Source organism: Hemicordylus capensis, chromosome 3 (assembly GCF_027244095.1).
Source record: "Hemicordylus capensis ecotype Gifberg chromosome 3, rHemCap1.1.pri, whole genome shotgun sequence".
NCBI lineage: Eukaryota > Metazoa > Chordata > Lepidosauria > Squamata > Cordylidae > Hemicordylus > Hemicordylus capensis.
The window spans coordinates 192,948,193-192,971,774 of record NC_069659.1 but is presented as its reverse complement, the minus strand read 5'-3'; the positions used below and the strand labels follow the sequence as shown (position 1 = coordinate 192,971,774).

Here is a 23,582-nt window from a genome sequence, read left to right as displayed (position 1 = left end):
TCCATACACTGGTGGATCACTGCCCCACACTTGTCAGTGGGGAAAAAATTCTTGGATCCGCCCAGGATCATCATGACCACAGATGCCAGCAAGTGGGGTTGTGGAGCGCACTGCCAACACAGGTCCACCCAGGGCAAGTGGATGACACTAGAGCATCAGCACAGTATTAACTGGATGGAGCTCAGAGCCATTCAACTAGCCCTCCGTGAGTTCGAAACCATGACTCTTCACTGCCATGTACAATACCACGGCAAAGGCTCATGTGAACCGGCAAGGGGGAACCAGATCCAGGTCCCTGCAAGCAGAAACAGTGTGGCTCTTCCACTGCGCGAAACACTACGTGGTGTCGTTGATGGCACATCTGGTACAGGGCGACCTGAATGCAGTAGCAGACTGGCTGAGCCACTCAGACCTCCTCCCCGGGGAATGGCACCTGCAACCTGAGGTTTCCCTACACATCACAGAACACTTCAGCCCACTGATGGTGGATCTGTTTGCAACTCCAGCGAACACACAACTGCCTCACTTCTTCACGAGGTTCCCCTGCCAACAGGCAGTAGCAGTGGACGCCCTATCCTTGCCATGGCCAAAGGGTCTGCTGTATGCATTTCCTCCCACCCCCCTACTAGCACATGTGGTCAGGCTTCTACGAGCAAAGTTCATCCTGGTGGCCCCATATTGGCTACGAAGACCATGGTTCACTGAAATCAGCAACCTGGTCATGAAACCCCATCTCCTGCTCCTGGTCACTCCAGATCTCCTCCAGCAAGGACAGGTCCAGCACCCAGATCCAGGCTGGTTAAGGCTAGCTGCCTGGAAACTGAACGGCGACTACTAAAGCAGCACAGATACTCAGCTTTGGTCCTCAACACCACGCTAACGTCCAGAAGGCCATCCACTAACAGTATATACCAAACTACATGGAGAGCCTCCATGACTCACCTGTTGCAATTCCTGCAAGATGGTCTGGAAAGAGGCCTCTCCCCTAATACCCTAAAATGCCAAGCCGCTTCATTAGTCGACCTCATCTCAGGAACCTCAAAGCCACCAGATGCCACCACCCTCATTTGCAATGCTTCCTGAAAGGCTCTATTCTCCTGTCTCCTCCTATGGTCCATCACTTTCCTACTTGGGAATTACATACTGTCCTCAAGGCTTTCCAGGGCCCTCCCTTCGAGTCATTGTCATCAATTCCTCTTTGTATCATCTCCTTCAAATGGGCATTCCTGGTGGCCATTACCTCGGCACACCGGTAATGGCCCTATCTCAGGGCCCTATCTGTACATAAAAACCTCTGTATATTTTCGGAGGACTCTGTGAAATTGATCCCAGACCCCTTCTTTTGGCCAAAAGTAGCTTCTCCCTTCCGCATATCTCAGGATGTCATTCTACCCTCCTTTTGCCCAAAGCCGGTTCACTCGATCGAAAAGGCTTGGCATAAGCTCGATGTCTGCAGGTGCCTTAATAAAGCCTACATAAAGCAGACAAAGCACATTAGAACCTCTGAGTCCCTTTTTGTGTCATTCCTGCCCCAGTCTTTACAGCCGGTCACATCCGTCACCATAGCTAGGTGGCTTAGGGTGTATATAACTCTGGCTTACGAATTGGCAGCCACATCAGCTGCCTTTACTACTAATGCACCTGTCCAGGACATTTGCAGAGCAGCAACCTGGAGGAAGCCCTCTATGTTTACTAGGCACTATGAACTAGATATTTTCACATCTGCCCAGGCAGCGTTTGGGAGGAGGGTCCTCCAGCATGTACTCCCTGCACAGTAGTCGTTGTTGTTGTTATTTTACATTTTATATCCCACTCTTCCTCCAAGGAGCCCAGAGCAGTGTACTACATACTTAAGTTTCTCCTCACAACAACCCTGTGAAGTAGGTTAGGCTGAGAGCGAAGTGACTGGCCCAGAGTCACCCAGCAAGTATCATGGCTGAATGGGGATTTGAACTCGGGTCTCTCTGCTCCTAGTTCAGCACTCTAACTACTACACCACACTGGCTCTCTCTAGTTGCTGGCACTCTCCCTGGTTGGACTTAGGGCTGTGGTGTGGATGCCCACATAAGACCCAGAGCAGCAGAGAACAGAGCATTGGTTACTCACCATGAGGGCTCCTTCTTGCTGTGGGGTCCAAGGGCATCTCAACCCGCCCTTCTTACCGGCGCCTAATGTACAGGGACTGGAATAAGTTCTTCTGTGTCACATAGACACACATATATAGAGAGAGTTGTAGCTTAGTTGTTTGCTCATATTTTTTAACTTGTTATTGTACCTAGCCTTCCCAGGTTCCTGGTTTTTTGCACTGATATTGCATTTCGCTTCTGGTACTAAAAGAAATGAGGAAGGGCTTGCTCCTCCCGAACTTAAAATCTAAGCTAATTATCATAGTCCTGCCTTGGAGTCACATGGGTCAAGGTAACCCCACACGTGAGATGCGCTTGGATCAAGAGTCAGATAGAAGTGACAAGAGATGATGTTCTAAACTGTCTGGAAAAACTGAAAACTAGCAAATCGCCAGGGCCGGATGGCATCCATCCAAGAGTCCTCAAAGAACTCAAATGTGAAATTGCTGACTTCCTTGCTAAAATATATAACTTATCCCTGCAGTCAGGCTCTATACCGGAGAACTGGAAAGTAGCCAATGTAACACCAGTTTTCAAAAAGGGATCCAGGGGTGATCCAGGAAATTACAGGCCAGTTAACTTTACATCCGTTCCAGGCAAATTGATGGAAAGCATCCTCAAGGATAAAATTGTAATGCACATAGAAGAACAGGGCCTGCTGGGAGAGAACCAGCATGGCTTTTGCAAAGATAAATCTTGGCCTCACAAACCTTTTGGAGTTCTTTGAGACAGAGGTGTATCTACGGAAAATAGCGCCTATAGCAAGCACTGAAATTGCACCCCTGTCCAACCATCTGACACGCATCTTTCAGATAACTTTACCATAATATCAGCTCAAAAATACAAGTCAAGCTCGTTAATCTTTTAATTAACAAATTATGGCACTACAAGAAAATTATTATGGCATCTTCCTTGCTTTCACTGATGCAAATTTCTGATATGTCAGTTATCAATTTTTATTACAGTTGGCCTCTAATATAGGCTTGTAGTAGGTACTTGAAGCCACCTAATGGTGCAGTGGGGAAGTAACTTGCTTAGGGAGAAAGAGGTTGCCGGTTTGAATCCCTGCTGGTGTATTTCCCACCTCTATTGGGCAGCAGTGATATAGGAAGATGCTAAAAGGCATCATCTTATACTGTGCCAGGAGATGGCAATAGAAAACTCCTCCTGTATTTCCCCCAAAGACAATCACAGGGCTCTGGAGTCACTAGGAGTCGACACTGACTCGGTGGCACAGCTTTAGTAGCTACTTGTTTGGTCACTTACAGTAAGAAGGGAGCGGTTGAGATATCTATCCTTTAGGCTGATTTGGGTGGTTTCCAGGATGGTGTAAGCGAGTCTCTTGATGTTACTGGTGCCTGAGAAAGGTAGCCAACCTTTGGAATCCTTAAAAAATTAAAAGCTATTTAAAACCAAAATATGATTTGTCTTTATATGTGTGCGATCAGGGAAATAATGACCACAGAAAGGCGACCTCAAGGTTCATATTGATCTTAAACCTTTTCCTAGCTTTAGTGAATGGTGTTTGAGAAGGTTGGGTGGGGAAGACCCAAGACACCTACTACACCCACCAGAGTACAAGGCTGCCCAATTATCCTTATTTTGAGTCTTGGTCCTACATCATACAGTATTCATCGCAAACTTCTGAACTTTTAAACTTCCATAGAACGTAAGGGATGTTCCTCACTTTGACTTAGGTGAAGCTCAAACTGTTTCCTCATTTCATCTGGAAACCCTACAATCACAGTTTGCTTCGTTTTTTTTTTTTTTTTTTAAAGAATGCTTGTTTATAAGACATATCTGAAAACACACACACTTTCAGTATGGGACTCCTCCAACCCCAAGCCTTAAAGTTTAATCCTAATAATGTTCACTCAGAAATACTTCACACTGTGTTTAAGAGGTTTACTCACAAGAAATTTGCATAGGACTGTTTTAGGGATTTGTGTGGAGGAAGGGAAGGATACAGATCAAGTAAAGAACCCCTCCCCCTTAGTGGCTGAGATTGTGCTGGGGGATGGGAGAAGTTAAACACACAAGCACACCCCTACCAGAAGTACAATCGAGTGTCCCCTCCCCCAAACCTAATCAAATATAAACAGCAACAATCTCTCACACACTCTGCATTGAAACTCACTATCAAAACAACTTCAATTCACACAATGCCCCTCTGCCACACTGTTGTGCGATCAAAGAATTTAATGAACTCCTGGACTGCAGGCAAAGTTATCAGCCTCTTTCCAGACAAAGAGAAATGACATCACACAATAAAGCCATCTAAAAGGTGTGGTTCCCCCTCATTGCTTTAAGATCTCGCAAACATGTTCAAAAGAATAATAATACTCATGTGCAAGACTCCTTCTCAAGAGCACAGAGTAAAATTAACACATTTACCTTTCTCGACACTTCAGAGACCTTTTGTAAATATACAGATGAGCCAGACAAAGGATGTACATTAATATCACCCCCAATCTATACACACAAACACACCTTCCAACTCCCAGGTGGCAACCTTCCCCACTAAGGAAAAAAAGTTGTAATAAGTTATTTTCTCTTGCACATAAAATCTAGCGCTTCTGCCCACCCCATCTAATGGGCATTTTAATTGAAACCTTTTCTGCCTGGCTGCACTTCGCAGAGGAAGTTGGCGATTAAGAAATCCTTAAGCCAAGAAAAAAGAAAGACAGGGAGATTTTCCTTACCTTCAGAAGACATGCAAGAGACTGTTTTTGTATGTGTGCTAAGGTAGGAGAAAAAGGAGCAAGAGGAGAGGTGGGGGGAGGCCTCAGAGAGCGCCCTGTAGTGCTGGCTGGTGTGCCTGGCTGCCACATTAAAGTCCCAGCTGATGTGGCTTTGGTGCAAAACCTTTTGCAGCAAGGCTGTGCTGCCCTGGACTCTCATGTTCCTTGTCCCTGGCTGGCCCTCACCCACATAGTAATTGTTAGGGAAGGGGGTAGTTAAAGGCAAGACCTTCACCTCAAGCAAACTGAAATGCTCCCATTGAGCAAAAGTCACTAGTAAGAGCCAAGCTGGATAATGAGCAAAGAAGCCATGCTCGTTCACTCAGGGCACTTTATTTTGCAAACCAGTTTGCGGTGGTGCCAGCTTTGCTCCCAAGCCCTAGCCCCACACTCTGAGCCACCCGGCAGGATGCTTCCATCACTGGAAGCAGTGGCGCCCCCCTTCAAGTGGTGCCCAGGGCACGTGCCATACCTGCCCTACTATAGATATGCATCTGCTTTGAGAGTGTCAGCAAGTGTGTGGATCAAGGTGATCCAGTTGACATAGTATACCTGGACTTCCAAAAAGCTTTGGACAAAGTTCTTCATCAAAGTCTTCTGAGGAAACTTAGCAGATATGGGATAAGGGGACAAGTACATGTGTGGATTGCTAACTGGTTGAAGGACAGGAAACAGAGAGTAGGGATATATGGAGAGTTTTCACAATGTGGAAGTGGGGTCCCCCAGGGATCTGTACTGGGACTGGTGCTTATTCATAAATGATCTTGATGTAGGGGTAAGCAGCGAGGTGGCCAAATTTGCAGATGATAACAAACTCTTTCGGGTAGTGAAATCCAAAACGGATTGTGAAGAGTTCCAAAAGGATCTCTCCAAACTGGGTGATTGGGCGACAAAGTGGCAAATGCGGTTCAATGTTGGCAAGTGTAAAGTGATGCACGTTGGGACAAAGAACCCCAACTTCAAGTATACGTTGATGGGATCTGAGCTGTTGGTGACTGACCAGGAGAGGGATCTTGGGGTCGTGGTGGACAGCTCGTTGAAAGTGTCGACTCAATATGTGGCAGCTGTGAAAAAGGCCAATTCCATGCTAGGGATCATTAGGAAGGGGATTGAAAATAAACCTGCTAATATTATAATGCCCTTCTACAAAACGATGGTGGAGTACTGTTTACAATTCTGGCCACATTTTAAAAGGGACATTGTAGAACTGGAAAAGGTGCAGAAGAGGGCAACCAAGATGATCAAGGGCCTAGAGCTTGGATTCTCAATGTTGGGTCCCCAGATGTTATTGGACCAACTCCCATAATCCTGGGGATTATGGGAGTTGAAGTCCAATAACATCTGGGGACCCAACGTTGAGAATCCCTGGCCTAGAGCACCTTTCTTATAAGGCAAGGATACAACACCTGGGGCTTTTTAGTTTAGAAAAAAGACGACTGTGGAGAAACATGATAGAGGTCTATGCAATCATGCATGGTATGGATAAAGTGGATAAAGAGAAATTTTTCTCCCTCTCACATAACACTAGAATCAGTGGTCATCCCATGAAATTGATTGCCAGGAAATTTAGGACCAGCAAAAGGAAGTATTTTTTCACATGACACATAATCAACTTGTGCATTTCTCTGCCACAAGATGTGGTGGCAGCCAAACACCTGGATGGCTTTTAGAGGGGTTTGGATAACTTCATGGAGGAGAGGTCTATCAATGGCTACTGGTTGGATGTTTATGGGCCACCTCCAGCCTCAAAGGCGGGATGCCTCTGAGTACCAGTTGCAGGGAGTAATGCCCTCAACTCCTGCCTGTGGGCTTCCAGTGGCATCTGGTGGGCCACTGTGTGAAACAGGATGCTGGAATAGATGGGCCTTTTGCCTGATCTAGCAGGGCTGTTCTTATGAACTCTACTCTACTCTACTCTACTCTACTCTACTCTACTCTACTCTACTCTACTCTACTCTACTCTACTCTACTGCTAGCCTTCATCAAATAATCCAAACACAAGATAGGACATAATTTCATGCAGGGCTTATCTCAGAACTTCTTTTTTATGCCAGAGTGCTTCAGTGTAAAAAGATGGCTAGTCTACAAACATTCTTTTTGTGTCTCTGATACAGTTACTTCATCCAGAGTTTCAGATGACTCCACTGCTGAGCAAAACCACACAGCCTGGAAGTTTTTTGAAGGTTAAGTATATGCTTTATCCATCTTTGCAAAGATATTGGGATCTATAGCACAATTTCCCTGTGCAGCTTTGATTTAAGACTCTTAGAAAGCTGCACATACAGGATTTCTCTGAATGTGTGGATTATTAGAAGGTTTGTCATAGTTGTTTTCATAATTGCTTTTGTTTTAATCAAGAGGCAACAGTATATGCATTAGGGATGTGCATGAATAGTCTTCGGCACCAGCGGGGGTAGTATTTTAAGGGCGGGGGAGGGTATACTCACCCCCCCGCCGGCACTCTGTAAACTTTAAGCCCCTCGGGGCGGCAGCATTCATCCCTGCCGCCCTGTTCCCCTGGTCAGCTTTCCTCCCTGCTGCCCTGTTCCCCTGGCACACACCCTCGCTACTTCCGGCCACTTCCGGCCGACTGGGGGAATGGGGCAGCAAGGAGGAACGCTGCCGCCCCGAGGGGCTTAAAGTTTACAGAGTGCCAGTGGGGGAAATGTGGCGGTGGTGTGTGAGTACACCCTCCCCCGCCCTTAAAGTACTACCCCCGCCGGTGCCAAAACGCCCAATACCCCACCAGTGCCGTAACATTTCAGAGGCCTTTACAATGGCCTCCGAAACGTTTCGGGCACATGCCTAATATGCCTCAGGATTTAAATTACAATCAGGGTACAATTCTGCTCTTATGTGCATGATGCAGAGGTTCTTCACCATATACATTGCATACAGTGATGCAAAACCTCTCATAGTTGTTCTCAAGGGACTACATAGTGTCCAAAGAGTATGTTTTGTTTGTGAGGAGGAGTTGGAGTTCATTCGATACACAATGGGGCCCACACCATGTGCTGCCTCAAGGGGAAAATTAGAAAGTTGTGATCAGGGAGGAGGGCATAGGTTTTGTTGACCTTCTCCTACCCCATATACTACCGCATATCTTCCCTTCAGGGCTGTTACAAGGTTGGAGTGAACACTGGGACAGAAAGTGAAGATAGGCCCCTTTCTTTTTTGAAGAGGCAGGAGGGGGAGAATGCTTTTGCTCAGCTAGTGGGTATCCTCTCCCTCAGAGGGACATTTGTTCCCCTCTTGTCCAATCATAGCTACGGACCTGCTCACTTTCCATTTTCATGTCAGTGACAGCAGTCTATGGAATTTCGTAATTAACTGGTTACTATTGCTGACCCCAAAAAATGGAGAAGGGGGGTATTGAGGTTTTTTTGTTCAGTATAACACCAAGAGTGGCTGTATATGCCAGTGCTATAAACACTGCTGGAACTTTTTAAAAAGGTTTCACAAATTATGGATTTGGGGGCATTATCCCATATCCAGTTCCAGATTTCTTGTGATTTGTTATCGTAAAATCTTTATTCAATTTCTTTTGAAGATATGTTGGTTTATATCTTAAATCAAATCAAACAATAGATTTTATCTAAAATGCCCTAACTTGTTACTGGTTGTACTTAATTTCTCAGGATTAGAGTTAGTCTTTAATAAATCATTAATGCCAAGAAACATGTTTAAATATGTCACAATGCAGCATAGATTAATATGTAGAATGAGGCTTCTGCTCACATAGTGGTTTTTTTTGTTTTTTTTTTTTTTTAAAGATCAGCCCTTTGGGGACAGGGAGCAATTTTATTTATATATACTATGTAAACTGCTTTGAGAACTTCTTGGAGACTGTTGCTTTTCAAAATCTGAACTTATGTATGGTGTCCCTCAGGGCTCCATATTGTCTCCAATGCTTTTTTTTTTACATCTGCATGGAACCACTTGGTGCATGGTGTCATCAGTATACTCAGCAGGGTAGCTACCTTGAATAAGGAAACTCAAAAATAAATGAACAAATTTCTTCAAGACAAACTAGCATCAATTGTGGAGAAAAGGGGGCACGAAAGTCAGGTAAAGGAGGGTGTGAATGTGACCACCCCTTGTGCATGTGCCGGACCCAAAAATCAGTGGTTTTATCAACATGCCTACTCAACCTTGACTGCAAGGTCGAATGGTGCCCCCACCCCCCCCAATGGTAGTAAGGCCCAGCCTGTGCAACTGTGCACTGTATTACAACAGGTGATCAACAGGAATGGGCCAGACATCCTGGAACAAAGCTGATAACCTAAACTTTTCAAACTCATGTACAACTGCTGCATAACAAGCCCTGGGGATGAGTGAATGGTGTATAATGTGCTTTACCTTGGATCTCCAAGCTTCCAAAGGCTGGCCAGCAGGTTGTCTGCCCTAAGCCTGGCTGCTGGGGCCAAGCTCAGAAGCAACCCACCTTCTTAAGACCAGGGACATGTCACACAAAAAACAATATATTACATCAGAGGCATTGGAGTATAAAGGCCCGAACCAAATTCATAACTGTGGACTCTTAGATGTCCTGGAGTTAATTACCTGCTCTGTGATCATATTATCACATCAAAAATGCACCGACTGATGTGAAAAATCCTTCACCCAGCTGTGAACAGCTACTAATTTTGGAAATAATTCCAAAAATGAAAAGTCGCAAGTAATCATCTCCACAGGCTAAGGTGCAGTGCACCAGCAACCCCTTAAGCACAACCTGAAACCGTGAGTGCCCAAAGTATCAGAGTGCACTTGGATTTCAGCCTCTAAAAGAGGCTTAGTTCTCCAAAAAGAGACACCATTGAAATCGGCCAAAAATCCCAGTGGGAAGCCACTAAACCCGCTTTGCATTGCACAGGTGCCCAAGAAAGTCCCTGTCAGGCACAGTGACTCTACAGGCAAAGCAGAGTCCAGTGATCTACAACTTGTGCAGAGTGGCCTTGTGGGCAATGCTAAAATGCCTCAAACACTCTACTAGGTTCTGAATTTTGTCCAAAGCGAGGGGGCAGCACTGAGCAACAGTGTCTATCTTAACCCCTAAAAAGGAAATACCAGTGGTGGGCCACTCTGTTTTCTCCTGCACGAGAGGCATGTCCTGCTCCTGAGCCAACTCCTGAAATGACTGCATCAGTGAAGTGCATAGGACCGAGTCAGCTGGTCCTGCAAAAATAAAGTCATCTAAAGTCACATGGTGCTAAAGCACTCAAATGTTGCACAAGAAATGGAGCAACTCATAGGGAGCACCCTGTCCATATAGAAGGATCCCTCAAAAGCAAAATTGAGGAGATCAAAATAGTCCAGGTGAATCAGAAGAAGGCGGGTGAACCAGAAAGAAGGCAGTTTCAGATTGCACTTACCCAGCAGTGCCCTTCTCTCCTGTGCTTTCACCATACCAGTGGCAGTATCAAAAGACATGTAATGCACGAAGCACAAGTGGTGAGGAATGGTGTCCTCTTTTGGGAGGATTGGTGAATGATGCCATATCTCACCACTTGTGCAGGTGGTGGATAAGGCAATACTCTCCTGCCGTCTTCTTGGGCATGATGCCCAATGGTGACACCCACAATTGAGGCACTGGAGGGGTTGAGAAAAGACCCAGGATGCAACCCTCCACAATCTCCTTTTGGATCTTAGCTCAGACCACGTGTTCTAAACCCACCACTGATTGTAATAAAGGCCAATTGGGGGACTTGAAAAGGGATGTGGAACCCATAATGAAAACTGTCTTCTAAATATGCTTCATCTTCCTGATTTAGAGTATTGCTGCAGCAACTAAACCAACATTTCCAATTTGACAGGGCTGGGTTTCTTTTCCCCCAAGTGAGGGGCCATTTCCCACATCCTTTCTATTGAGCTGTTGCTCCTTAGACCATTCCTTGCTACCCCTGCCCCTTGGGCAAGAGCTGAAGGGGTGCAGACTACAGCAGAAGAAACAGCTGTGGCGAAAGTGACATTGGTGCTGGGAACAGTTCCCAGAAGAACCTCATTTCCAACACAAGAGGCAGAGTTGAACTGCCTGGCTGGGCGATTGTCCCCACAAGGGCGTGGCAAGCAAATGCCTACTATCAGAGTACTCGCCCAGTATGGGCCTGTTGGGAGTCATAACTTGCAAATGGAGATGGGTTTGGTGCTCAGCCCAAGTGGGGGTGGGGTTAAAAGATGAATGTATACAGAAAGATTCATTGTAGCATCCCCAAACCAGGCTGCTAAATTCCAAAAATGCATGATAAATTATATCAAGATATTTCATTAGTGGGACAACCATGTCTGGATTTACACCTGACCCTTTGTTTTCCAATTGGTCTGTCTCCTTGGGCTCAGGCTCTTGGAACAAGAATGAAAAAATATCCACATACTCATTTTCCATATCTTTTCTTTTGCATAAATATATCCCTGTGTGGGTAATGCTTGATACAGGCAGCTGGATTGGTGTTAGTCATAGAAGCATCAGGGACTGCAGACACAGCCCCCAATCTCCTACCAGCCACCTGTTGACAGAGATCCTTCAGCGTCTTGCTGCCCTTTACATTTTTCCAGTGCTTCCAGATGAAAAATAATGGTTACAATTGCAAGATCATCTTCATCCTCTGATGAAGAGGATGAATCTTGGACTAGGCATATTGATGTGGGGCATTTTGGGGCTGGGGCTTTGCCCTTGCCGTTACCCACCCCATGTCCCTTTGTAGGAGGCATAATAGAAGATTCTTTCAAGAAAATCAGCTGGCAGCAGAAATATGTCTGGAGGGGGAAGGAGAGAGAGGGTCCCCAATGTGGTCCTATAAGAAGCCTACAGAGGCACTCCCACCAGCAAAGAATCTTGCCCCAGGGGACAGAAACTCCCAATGGCGTGAGAAACAACAAAGACACCAGCTGCTGTTAAAAAAAAACTGGGGGGGGGAGAAAAGGTGACTAGATAACTATGTTTGTTCTAAAGAGGCTATAATTAAAGGGCACTCAAATACTTGGTGTATAAATTGGGAAGCATACTGGAAATTGTAAGATATAGAAAAGATGTAGAATGCTGCATAAAATGAGGTTTGGAGAAAGCATCAGAGAGACAGTTGCTGTTGAACTGTGACCAAAAAAGTCCTGAAGATGAGGCTATGACTTGAAACATATTGTATTGATATAGTAAAAAAATTATAGATGTTTAGTGTCTTTGAATCCCCCTTTTTGCTTGAATTCATTGATTGATGTAGCCTTATTGCTTCTTTGAATCCTTGTATCCAAGTGGCAAGATTCTGAATATCTGCCAAACAAAACATTGTCTAACTTCAATTTTTTCTGCTGTTAAATCTGAATGTGGAAATCGATATTCAGACTTCAAATATGAAAAACTTGCAACATCCTGAGTGTATGCAAAGTATAATGTAACATCCAGAGCAAAATATTAGTATTAATAATATTGTCTGCTTATCCTTTTTCTGAAGCATTTCTATCTGGTCGCTGTTAGAGGGATAATCCTTGGTGTAACAGACCCTTTGTCAGACCAATTATGGCTCTTGATAATTTTGTTATCCTCACACCTTGCTTTCCACTGTTTGGGGTCAGGGGCCCAGTGCATGTTCTACATTGTTCAAATGAATGATTTCTTCTTGAGCCATCTTGAAGCAAAGGGCTGATTCTCCTCCTCCACTTGCATTCCAGACATATATGTCTATGCTGTGTTCGTGTGCTCCATAGGCATAGTCAGTGTTCTACTGTTCACTCTTGTCATCCTCTGCCAGACCTTGATCAACAAGAAACGATCCCGTGGTGAGTGATGAAGAAACACTGGCCCTACAAAATGCATGTTGCTTAAGCACGTTGTTATTGCATGCTCTCAATTACATATTTCTAAAATGAGACATGTGGTTACAAGTTTCCTTTGCGAATGAATGAGATAAGGAAATGTCTTGGGCCTTAAAACTTCATATGCAGTGCCATGCACAACTACCTGTGCTTCTGTCCAGTTGAAATTTCTCTTTCACAGAATGAGAGCCTGGCTCTCATTAGCATATGAAAAGTAGCCAGGTGTGAGCCAGGCTGACTGTGTGAAATTCTGAAGACCTCCCTAGAGACCATAAAGCCCTTAGCCTCTTTAAAGGTATAGTGTGCCGTCAAGTTGGTGGTGACTCCTGGTGACCACAGAGCCCTGTGGTTGTCTTTGGTAGAACACAGGATTTGTACTCCATCCATTATTTGTCTCTGCTTATCTTATTTCTCCTTGGCAACTAATTGTCCCTGTTAATCTCCTTTCCCCAAGGAAAATTTACTGTTAAGAGAGTTATGATAAAAGAATAAAGAAACAGCTGAAATCAGTGGCTCTGAACCTCACCAGCTTCTTGCTACCTCTGTCCAGGGGAGCCCACGAATTCTCCAGGGAGAATTCTCTATTTGGTGAATTCTCAAGTAGTTCTTCACACAGCTGGCTTATGTATGGCTACTTTTCATGTGGAGTGTAATGTAAAAAAAAATCTCGGAGTTGTGGTGATAGTGCAAAGTAAACATCAACCCAGTGTGCAGCAATTGTGAAAAAGGAGAATGCAATTCTAGGATTCATTAGAAAAGGCATTGAAAAGAAAACTGATATTATAATGCGCTTCTACAGATCTATGGCCCAGCTACATTTGAAATACTGGATAATGAATAAAATTATTCAAAGAGTTAAAAGAATTACAAGAAATTCTTAACTTGTCCTTTTAACTTCAAGGGAACTACTCTGAGTAATTTTCCTTAGTATGTTAGCTACTATGTCCAGTAGCTCTGCTTCTCAAAAATAAGCTGAGAAAAGTGCAGAAGAGGGTAGCCAACATTATCAGGGGCCTGGAGCACCCTTGTGGAGAACATTTGCAGCATTTGGGGCTCTTTAAAAAAATTAGGGGACTAATGATTGAGTTTTGCTAACATGGTGTGGAAAAAGTGGACAGAGAGAAGTGTTTCTCCCTCTCTCACAACACTAGAATCGGGGGGGGGGGGGGTCATCACAGACTGGCAAGATTTAGGACAAACAAAAGGAAGCAGTTCTTCATGCAACACTTAATTAATCTATGGAATTAGCCACATCATAATGTGGTGTTGCCACTAGTGTAGATGGCTCTAAATATGTATGGAGCAGTAGCAGCCGGTGCGGGTGCTGTCAGGGGTGGAGGTAACAAGAGGCACCTTTAAGTATAAATTAGAAAGTGCTTACCACCACTCTGGCAGCACCTGCAAGCTGCTCCAAGTGAAGCTGACCCCCCCCCCACTGGCAGCCAGGTGAGTGGCAGGGCTGATCCTCTGCTGCAGGAAGTGCTGGGCGGCATGCTGCAGCTCAGAGCAGCTTGCAGGTGCTGCTGGAAAGGAGGTAAGCTCCTTCTGATTTAGGCTTAAAGGTGCCTCTCGCTGCCCCCCTCACCGGCCACTACTGGTATGGAGGAAATTTATATCCATTAATGGCTGCTAGTCATGATGGCTGCATGCTACTTCCAGACTGAGAAGCAGTATGTCACTGAATACCAGTTGCAGGGGAACAACAGCAGGAGAAAGGGAATGCTTGTACGTTCTCCAGAAACATCTATTTGGCCACTATGGGAAACACCAAGTTAGCCCCTGTGCTTGGCAGGGGCGTAGCTAGGGGAGAGGGGGCCTGTGTTCACTCCTCTCTCTGGCAGCCCCTCAGAGTGAGGGAGATAGTGAAGAAAATAGGGAGGGGTGGAGCTGGGGGCCCCTCAGGAACAAAGGGCCCTGGGTTCTTTGAACCTGTCTGCTCAATTATAGCTACACCATTGGCACTTGGCCTGATACAGTAGGTCTCTTCTTATGTTAGCCCCCTTCTTAGACCCCTGCTAACTTGGCAAAGAGGCACTTTTAACGTGGTGATTCTCTTTATTGAGTAGGGGGAGAGTAACTGGCCCTCTCCACCCCCAGCACAGTACCTCCAGTGACTGTTGCTGGTGCCTATCTTATGTTTCTTTTTAGAATGTGAGCCCTTTGGGGACAGAGATCCATCTTATTTATTTATTATTTCTCTGTGTAAACCGCCCTGAGCCGTTTTTGGAAGGGCGGTACAGAAATCGAATAAATAAATAGAATATTTTCTCTGAGAGAAAAACAGTAGGATAAATTACTCCCTTAAACTTGTTTGAGCTGAGCTTTCTATCTCCCTGCATTATTCTTTGCTGCCCTAAAAGACCTGAATAAAGCTAAGACATTTACAGCTCAATTTCATTAAGTAATTCTAGTGCAGCAGATGATTTAGAAATCTAGGTGTATTTCCCATTCAGAGGTTCAGAGTCAGTTCCAACTTAGCTTTATCATTTTATTCCCACAACCCCCAAGATATGGCTATGATCATACTTACCTAGCATATTTTAAGTGTTCAAAGTGCTTCCCATACATTATATTCCTATATTGCCAGAGGCGTAACTAGGGAAAACGGCACCCAGGGCAAGCACTGAAATGGCGTCCCCCCCCCACGCCCCCCTGCTGCCCCCCCAACATACTACATTATACTTAGGTTTTTCCTCACAAGCGCCCGCCGCCGCCGCCGCCAAGCCAGGCCACTGACTGGCCACCAGGTGCCAGCAAAGCAATGGGGGGGCGCAGGCGGCGTGGAAGGGACCGCTCGTGGGGAAGGGGGCATCGACGTGCTCCCTTGACTGCTGCAGCGCTGCTGCACTGAGCAGGAAACATTTGTATTAACAAAAATTTTTAAAAAAATTAAAAAAAAATTGGTCATGGCAGCGCCCCCCACGTGACCAGAAAAGATGGCGCCTGGGGCACGTGCCCCCCCTGCCCCCCCTATAGTTACGCCTCTGTATATTGCAGCTGGGTTGCTGAGGCTGAGATATGATTGCTTGCCTGAGATATGGTAGCTCTTTTACAAGTTTGTGAATGAAGTGAAGTTTGAACTGGGAATGTATTAGAAAGTACTTTTTGTTCCCAGTGTCCCACTGTAAGCTAAAGAGGTCATGAAGACAAAGGTTAAGGGGCAGCTAACAGAGCTTCTAAAAGAAGTTTCTGCTTATGCTATTGCCTGTTTGGGTTAGGAAGCTCCCCATAACTTGGTTAAATGAGTTCGGCTATACAGCACTTTCCCCTCCAAGGCTTGCCCACTGTGGCCTTCACCTCATGTGGTGGAGGGGAGGTGTTCATTCAGCTCTGTGTGAGCAGCAATTCATGTCTTGCTTCATAGGGCCACCTAGCTAGCCATTGACTGGCTGACTTCTCCAGATTGATTGTTGTGGGTTCCGCCCCCCCCCCCCCCCGCTTTGTCATTGCCTCCTTGCTGACAGCTGCATGTGGTTCTAGCTTTCAGGCTTCTAACTTCCAAGAACAAGATGGCAATTGCTGACCTAGAAATGAGGAAATATGAAGTGTATTGCTTGCATTGATAAATTTTTATTATTCCTTCATTCTTTCTGTCCCCCCCCAACCCCCGCTGTTTCTCACAGTGAAACATTACTTGGTGAAGTGTTCCCAGAACAGGTAGGAAAAAAATTTCTCTTATGAAACATATTTAATTTTGTTTAGTTTTTCTATAAAATTCTAAGAATGTTTTTACTTGCCATTTTAACAAAAAAAATACATTGCAATGTAAGTGAGGACGTTTTATGAACAACCCTTCCTCAGTTAGTGGCAGAACAGCAGACAGAAAACTCCTCCTCCGCTAACTCTAAACTTGCATTCTGTATCAGGGAGGAGGCTCTCCAGTTCTCAGTTCTACTTTATGACAAAGATGATGAATTATTCTGGTCTCCAGGACCTTGGGCCTAGAGTCCCAACCAAGGAAAAACATACAAGGGTGAAGGATTGGTTCCTACAGATACACCTGCTATGCCACAGCTTGGTGAGATAGCCATGCTCTGGTGCCAACCTTTGAATGCAAAATGCCCTTGCAACAAAGAGGCACAGAAACACAGGACTGTCTCACTAGGCCTCTCTGTTTTACTGCTGCAGCATGCTAGTGAGTCCTGGAGCTACAGAGGATTACTCACTCTCACCTCACTGGTGGGCTTGATCAAGTCTCCACCTCATTGGCAGCTGTGTTACCTCTATAGGGAGCCAGGTGCGCCTGTTAGCAATAGCAATAGCAATAGCAATAGCACTTACATTTATATACCGCTTTATAGCCGGAGCTCTCTAAGCGGTTTACAATGATTTAGCATATTGCCCCCAACATTCTGGGTACTCATTTTACCAACCTCGGAAGGATGGAAGGCTGAGTCAACCTTGAGCCCCTGGTCAGGATCGAACTTGTAACCTTCTGGTTACAGGGCGGCAGTTTTACCACTGCGCCACCAGGGGCTCTGTTCTTTTTATAGGACTTGAAAGGCACCAATCACACAAGCAGCCCCTTCCTTCTTCACTCCCTCCCCAGTTAAGATAATGAAAGGCCTGCAACCAAGACTGCCTGGGACCTTTATGCACAGCAGGTTTTACCAGGAGTTTACGGGGAGGCTTTACTGCGAATTCGAAGTTGTCCCAAAAAGCTGCCACAAATAGTAGATTTTCTTTATCCTGGATATAAATTGGGCTACCCTCTTAATGCACAGTGAAAAACCCGAATTGTGTGTGAACTGCTCCCCAATAACTCGCAGGGACTTTGGGGTAAATGTAGCTGATATGTGAACGTACCCCCTCCATTCCTGAGGAGATACAAGTTACAGGGCTTCAAAAGCTCTGTGTGAAAAGCTCCCTGCTGTCCTGAGGGGCCGCTTCATATAGCCTCTCTGTACCTGCGGCTCATCTGGTGATCACAGCACAGCACATGGGGTGTGTGATCACAGCACAGCACATGGGGTGTAAGGAATCACATCTCCAGTTTGAAGAAGGCATCAGCGTGAGCCAGCGTGGTGTAGTGGTTAGAGTGCTGACTAGGACCGGGGAGACCAGAGTTCAAATCCCCATTCAGCCATGAAACTAGCTGGGTGACTCTGGGCCAGTCACTTCTCTCTCAGCCTAACCTACTTCACAGGGTTGTTGTGAGGAGATACCTAAGTATGTAGTACACCGCTCTGGGCTCCTTGGAGGACGAGTGGGATATAAATGTAAAATAAATCATTCTGGGGGGTTGGGCAAGTTGATTTCACTGAATGGCCAGAGTTGATCTACTGTAGAAGCCTTCAGGATCTAAAAAGATCTAAAGAGCACTGAATGTTTCCTAGCATGGGGACAGGAATCTCTCTTAATTCCAACTGCCCAACGGGGCAGCAGTTGTCCTACCTTGCAGCAATCCAACAACTTCTGGCTTCTCTTAACCACACAGCATGCTGTGTTGAGAAAGGGTTGCACAGGTCACCACCACCCGAGCCACAAAACTCTGAGTGGGTGAGCCAAAGAACTCCCCAAGGAGTTCCATTCCCAGCCATCCCAAGCTGCATAACTCTTCACTATAATGGTGCCTCTGGCTGTACACTATTAGCCAAACTTGCCTACTCCTGCCTGCACTCCCCTGCCCGTGTGACAGAGGCTAACCTCTGTCACGGCAACCACACCCCTAAATGTCCTGAATAAGCTCAGTGAGAAGTAGGTGAAAAAATCCCCACCAAGGCCAAAAATTCCTACTTGGCCCGGAGAAAGGTGACTGGCTTTTCCTCACTAAGCCAAGTGTGGGTAGGTGGGTGCCGATCTGCTGAGCAGCTGTGGAGACCAGGTGGGGCTTGCCTAATAAGACTGCCCTAAGCCTGACTCCTATTGGGCGTCTCAACTATGTGCACCCAAAGACAGAGTGGACGGATGAACATATGTGTCCTGCCTTCCCCAATGGTTGGGCACAACTCTGCCTCTCCTGCGCGTCACTGTCACACTGCGGGGGAGCAGTATTGCACCCAGACCCCAAGGAAGACATGACACAATATGTATAGGTTAACTAAGGCCACACTTTATTAACTATTTACAGGAGATGCAGTGGACACATCACAAATTAACTTGGCAGTGTGGGCCATTACTCCCTTTGTTCAAAGCACCTCCCATGGAGAGCCATTTTAACACTGCAGGGTGAAACAGCTGGGTCAGCAGGTTGCAGCAGTCCAACAACTTCTGGCTTCCTCTAAACCAGTGTTTCTCAATGTTTTTGGAGCCATGGACCAGTGCATTATTTGTGTGCAGTTTCCTGGACCAGCAGTTAGTAAGGGGGTCATCCCCCTTGCCCCCACCCCCACCCCCAGGCACCCCCCAAAAAACAATTTCGGCCAGCTCTCTGGAGCTCATTTCCAGGCAGCCCTCTGCTGGATAATGTTCATTTCGAGGAAGCGAAATGAGCGTTATCTAGCAGCAAGCGCTGCCTGGAAATGAGCTCCGGAGAGCTCACACTGGCCCCCACCAGCCCAAAATTGTTTTTTTTTGGGGGGGGGAATGATTTTTATGAGTGATGCATCACGGACTGGTACCCAACACCTTGCGGACCGGCACTGGTCCGCAGACTGATGGTTGAGAAACACTGCTCTAAACCACACAGCATGCTGTGTTGAGGGAGGGATGCACAATTCATCACATAACTCTGAATGGGTGAGCCGAGCAACTCTCCAAGGGGTTCCATTCCCAGCTACCCCAAGCTGCATAACTCTGGGGACCTGTTCCATAGATTTCCCATTCACCTTAATGGTGCCTCCGGTTGTACACCATTATGACCAATATGATGTATATTTATATACCCCTTTTCATCAAAAGTTCCCAAAATGGTTTACATAGATATAAATATTTTTAAAGGGTCCATGTCCCCAAAGAGCTCACAATAATAAAAAGAAACTTAAGATAGATAGATAGATAGATAGATAGATAGAAACTTAAGATAGAAACTTAAGATAGAAACTTAAGTCACTGGAAAGATGCTGAGCTGGGGATGAGTGGATAGGACCATTAGCCAAAGCTGCCTACCCCTGTTCACACTCTTCTGCCACAAAAGAAGGTGAACCTCAGTTTAGCCTTCTTCCCCACCCAAACTAAGCAATTTAAACAAGTCCTGTTGCAGGTCTTTAAGAAACAAATAATTGCCTGCATCAGAAAGACAAACCCCCATCCAGTCTGAAAAGGTAGGACAAATGAAACTTGATAGCATATAGTGTGATTATGCCAGCATCCAACGTGAGGAGTGCCCTGCCACTATCTTGTGGGCCCTATCAATAGCCTTAGGGTCCTCCTCACAGTGCTATTATCATTGAGGGATGAGGTTAGATAATAACAAATGAACTGCCAGCCAACAGTCCTAAAAACAGTAACATCTGCCAAGGCCTGCGAAAGCAGGGCCTTGCCTTTAAGTAAACCCAATTCATTGCCACTTAGGTGCAATGTCAGGGGGTTGCTTCACCCTAGTATACTCATCAAGTAGTGGCAAAGGAGTGCTCCAAATCACCCCCCTCCGGCCCAGCCACTCCACCACTGCAGTGGGACTGCAACCCAGCCTAGTGCCAATGCTGGAATGCTGTGCCTGGTGAGTGGCCCAGAAGATGAAACTATGTACATAAATGAGCATGCAAACTGGCAGGCTTGCCACACTCCCATCTGAAAAATGGTACGGAGCAACTAGTCCATGTATTGTATCACACAAGCATTGTAGAAAAGCCCTCTCTGGTGCATGCGGAATCCCTACACGTGACATTGAGATTACCAGTGATCACCTGCATCTCATGAAGGGTTGTTTTGCAGGCCCAAAGGGGAGTACCTAGGTGCTCCAGCAGGTCCTGTATCTTATTGAAAGGCGGGCAGCGGCATTGTTCTATGGTGTCAAATTTGATCCCTAAAAAAGAAAGGAGCATGGAAGGACCCTCCGTTTCCCCCCAAGCAAGGGGCACACCCAGCTCAATGGCCAGAGCCTGCAAGCTCTGCATGAAAGATGAACACAATTCAGAATGCTGAGGTCCAGCAAACAAGAAGTCATTTAAAAAATGAATGACTGCATCCTGGCCAGACCTCTCTCTGACTGTCCATTCCAACACAGAGCTGAAGCACTCAAAGGTTGCACAGGATGTGGAACACCATATAGGGAGAGCCCTGTCCATGTAGAAAAAATCCCTCAAAAGTGAACTTGGTCAAAATCCTCCGGATGAACTAGAAGAAGCTGGAAAGTCATCACTCGCATCGCCCTCTTCTCCTGTGCTTGCACCATGCACATTGCTGCATTGAAATACGTGTAGTGATGTTGGGGAATGTTGGGGAATGGAATCATTCACTGACACACACACACCCTCCCCACGGAAAGGATAAATGATGGATGAGGCAATACTCTTCTGATGTCTTCTTAGGTACAACTCCCAAAGGAGACACGCTAAGAAAAGGCACCAGAGGTGTAGAAAAAGGTCCCAACATTAACCCCTCTGAAAGTTCCTTGTAATCTTATCCCTGACTACGTGCTCCACCCCCTCAAACTGATTAAGATTATTTGCTCTGAAAGCTACCCAAGGTCTCTGAAATGGTATGTGGAACTCAAATGGTATATGGAACTTTCACCCAGTCACCCTTGCGTCGTCCTGCGTCGGGTTGTGTTGAAGCAAGTGGAGGAGAGGTTTCAACAACTGGACTGGGACCCTTTACCCAGCAGGGTGGAGCCATTCCCCCTCCTTGTCCTGCTGATCTGTGGCCCAACCCCTGCCTCCCTTGCCCTTTACTCAAGAGCTGAATGAATGAAATCCACTGCAAATGGAGAAATTGTGCTGGAACAGGACCCTGAAGATCCATATTCCCAGCATAAAAGGTGGGAGAAAATGGTCGCCCAATGGCATGGAAATATCACCATGAGGATAATTTGCAAGCAAAGCAGGCGGTGAAGACACCTCAGATGCTGTTGTGAGTTCAGGCAACTCAGAGACCCCCACAGCAGACACCTGCTTGGATGGAACCCATTTCTTTTCCCACTCATTCTATTATAGGAAAATCATCTTTTGAATTTCTGAGAGGATGCAAAGCTACCATCAGACTTACCTAATGGCAACAACTGATAGGGCTTCCCATGCCATCTCACCCTGAGGCTGCAGAGATTCGTGAATGGGTAAAGGAGAAACAACACAAATGCAAATTGTATGTGGATCAGAAATCGGGTGTGAAACAGTGAACATTTTAGGTGGGGGACTTAATTCCGAGTTCCCCACCCTTACCCGATCATGAATGTCTGCATCCTCAGAGTGAGATGGCGTGGAAAGCCCTATCAGTTGTTGCCACTGGGTAAGTTTTAAAGTCTTATAAAGTGAGAAATGGATATTCCTGGTATTCTGGACCAAAACAAATAATTGGAATCAGAGGAGATTTTGTCATATTGGGTGATGGAAAGAATGGAACAGTTTGAGACTTTCCAGCATGCACACTATGAGAAAAGAGAGGTGGGAGCCACTACTGTCTGCCATAGAGGGAGAAGATGAGTGGTAGGTGTTAGTCTTCCTTGTCTTACTGTCCACCTGCCCTCTTCTGTGACCACAACTCCTCTGCTCGGCTGCATCTGGGTGGCTTGGGTCTCACTCCTCTCTTCCTTCCTCTCCCTGGTTCTGGTAGATGTGATGGTGCTGCCTGCCACTGCCAGGGAGGAGAAAGGAGTAAGTCCCAAGCCAGCTACAGTGAAGAGAGGGCAGCAGGAGCAGCAGCAAGCGAAGAAAAGGGGCCCACATCAGGTATTTCCTCCCAGATCCAATGTGCAAATGGTGAGTAAAACAAGAAACCTGGAATTGACCCTGCCCTTGCCTCCAGAACTCCTGAACACCTAATCTGGTGTTCAGTATTGAGAGGAAACTACTTTCTGTCCTGGAGATAGAGAACTTCATATAACCCAGTCCTTTCTAACCCAGTCCCAAATTCTGCCCTCTGTTCTGTGACATCCCTTTAGACTTTATGACTGTTAGTAAGGAAAACGGGGAATGTGAGGAGAGGCAATTCCAAGACAGAAAAGTATCTCTATAGTCGTTTGAAGTGTCAAAAGTCCAACGTTCTACAGCCAAGTAGTTTTTAAAGAATAAAGGTAAAGTAAAGTGTCAAGTCAGGATTGACTCCTGGTAACCACAGAGCCCTGTGGTTGTCTTTGGTAGAATTCAGGAGGAGTTTACCCTTCCAGAATTAATAGGCCCATATCAGAATTTCATGTTTATCTTCTGCCTTCAATCTCTATTTAAATAACCCTTTTAGAAGTTAAAATGAAAATGTTAACTTTCAACCATCTTTTGCAATCTATTTCTCCTCTCTTTTTCTGCATTCCTTTTGCTCTGATGATGACATTACCTGAGTAAGTTTATTTCCTTTTGTAATCATTTTCCCTTTCTGGTTCTTGTTTGTTTATATTTATGTAAATTGCTTTGGGAACTTCTGTTGAAAAGCAGTATATAAATATTTGTCGTATTCATTTTGTAGTAGGAGATTGCTGCTGACATAGCTGGAGCTATGTCTCTGAGCTTTTTGCATTAGTTCAAGTAAATACAATTAGTTCAAGTAAATACAAAGTAAATATATGGGACGAGAGCTGGTCTTGTGGTAACAAGCATGAATTGTCCTGTTTGCTAAGACGGGTCAGCTCTGATTGTGTATCAATGAGAGACTACGAGGCGCTTCACACCAGTACTGTGAAGTGCCTCAAAGTCTGCGGGGAGAGCAGATTAGCCTGCAGATGATCATGCCCGGAGCCCTAGGTGGCTGGATCAGCCGCCCACACGACTACTGGCTCCGTTATGGAGCCGGCAGAGATCAGGGGCTGTGTGGCTCCCGAAAGTCCCAGGATTCCCTGTGCGAGTGCATGGGGCATCCTGGAGAGACCCCCTAGCCTGGG

The 23,582-nt window shown here is 45.8% G+C and overlaps 1 protein-coding gene across 5 annotated transcripts in view; it reads left to right on the top strand.

The window, feature by feature from the left end:
- The window catches only part of VSTM4 (V-set and transmembrane domain containing 4), a 126,436-nt gene that overhangs the window by 43,432 nt on the left and 59,422 nt on the right, over nt 1-23,582 (top strand). For 4 of the 5 annotated variants that reach the window (XR_008320245.1, XM_053312505.1, XM_053312501.1 and 1 more), the window contains exons 3-5: nt 6,982-7,050; nt 12,530-12,637; nt 16,297-16,330. Coding sequence is in view for 4 of the 5 variants with exons in the window: in XM_053312505.1 (XP_053168480.1) it covers nt 6,982-7,050; nt 12,530-12,637; nt 16,297-16,330 (211 nt within the window). In the remaining variant the exon portion in view is untranslated. The remainder of the gene's footprint in view (nt 1-6,981; nt 7,051-12,529; nt 12,638-16,296; nt 16,331-23,582) is intronic. The other variant, XM_053312504.1, reaches the window with a different exon arrangement.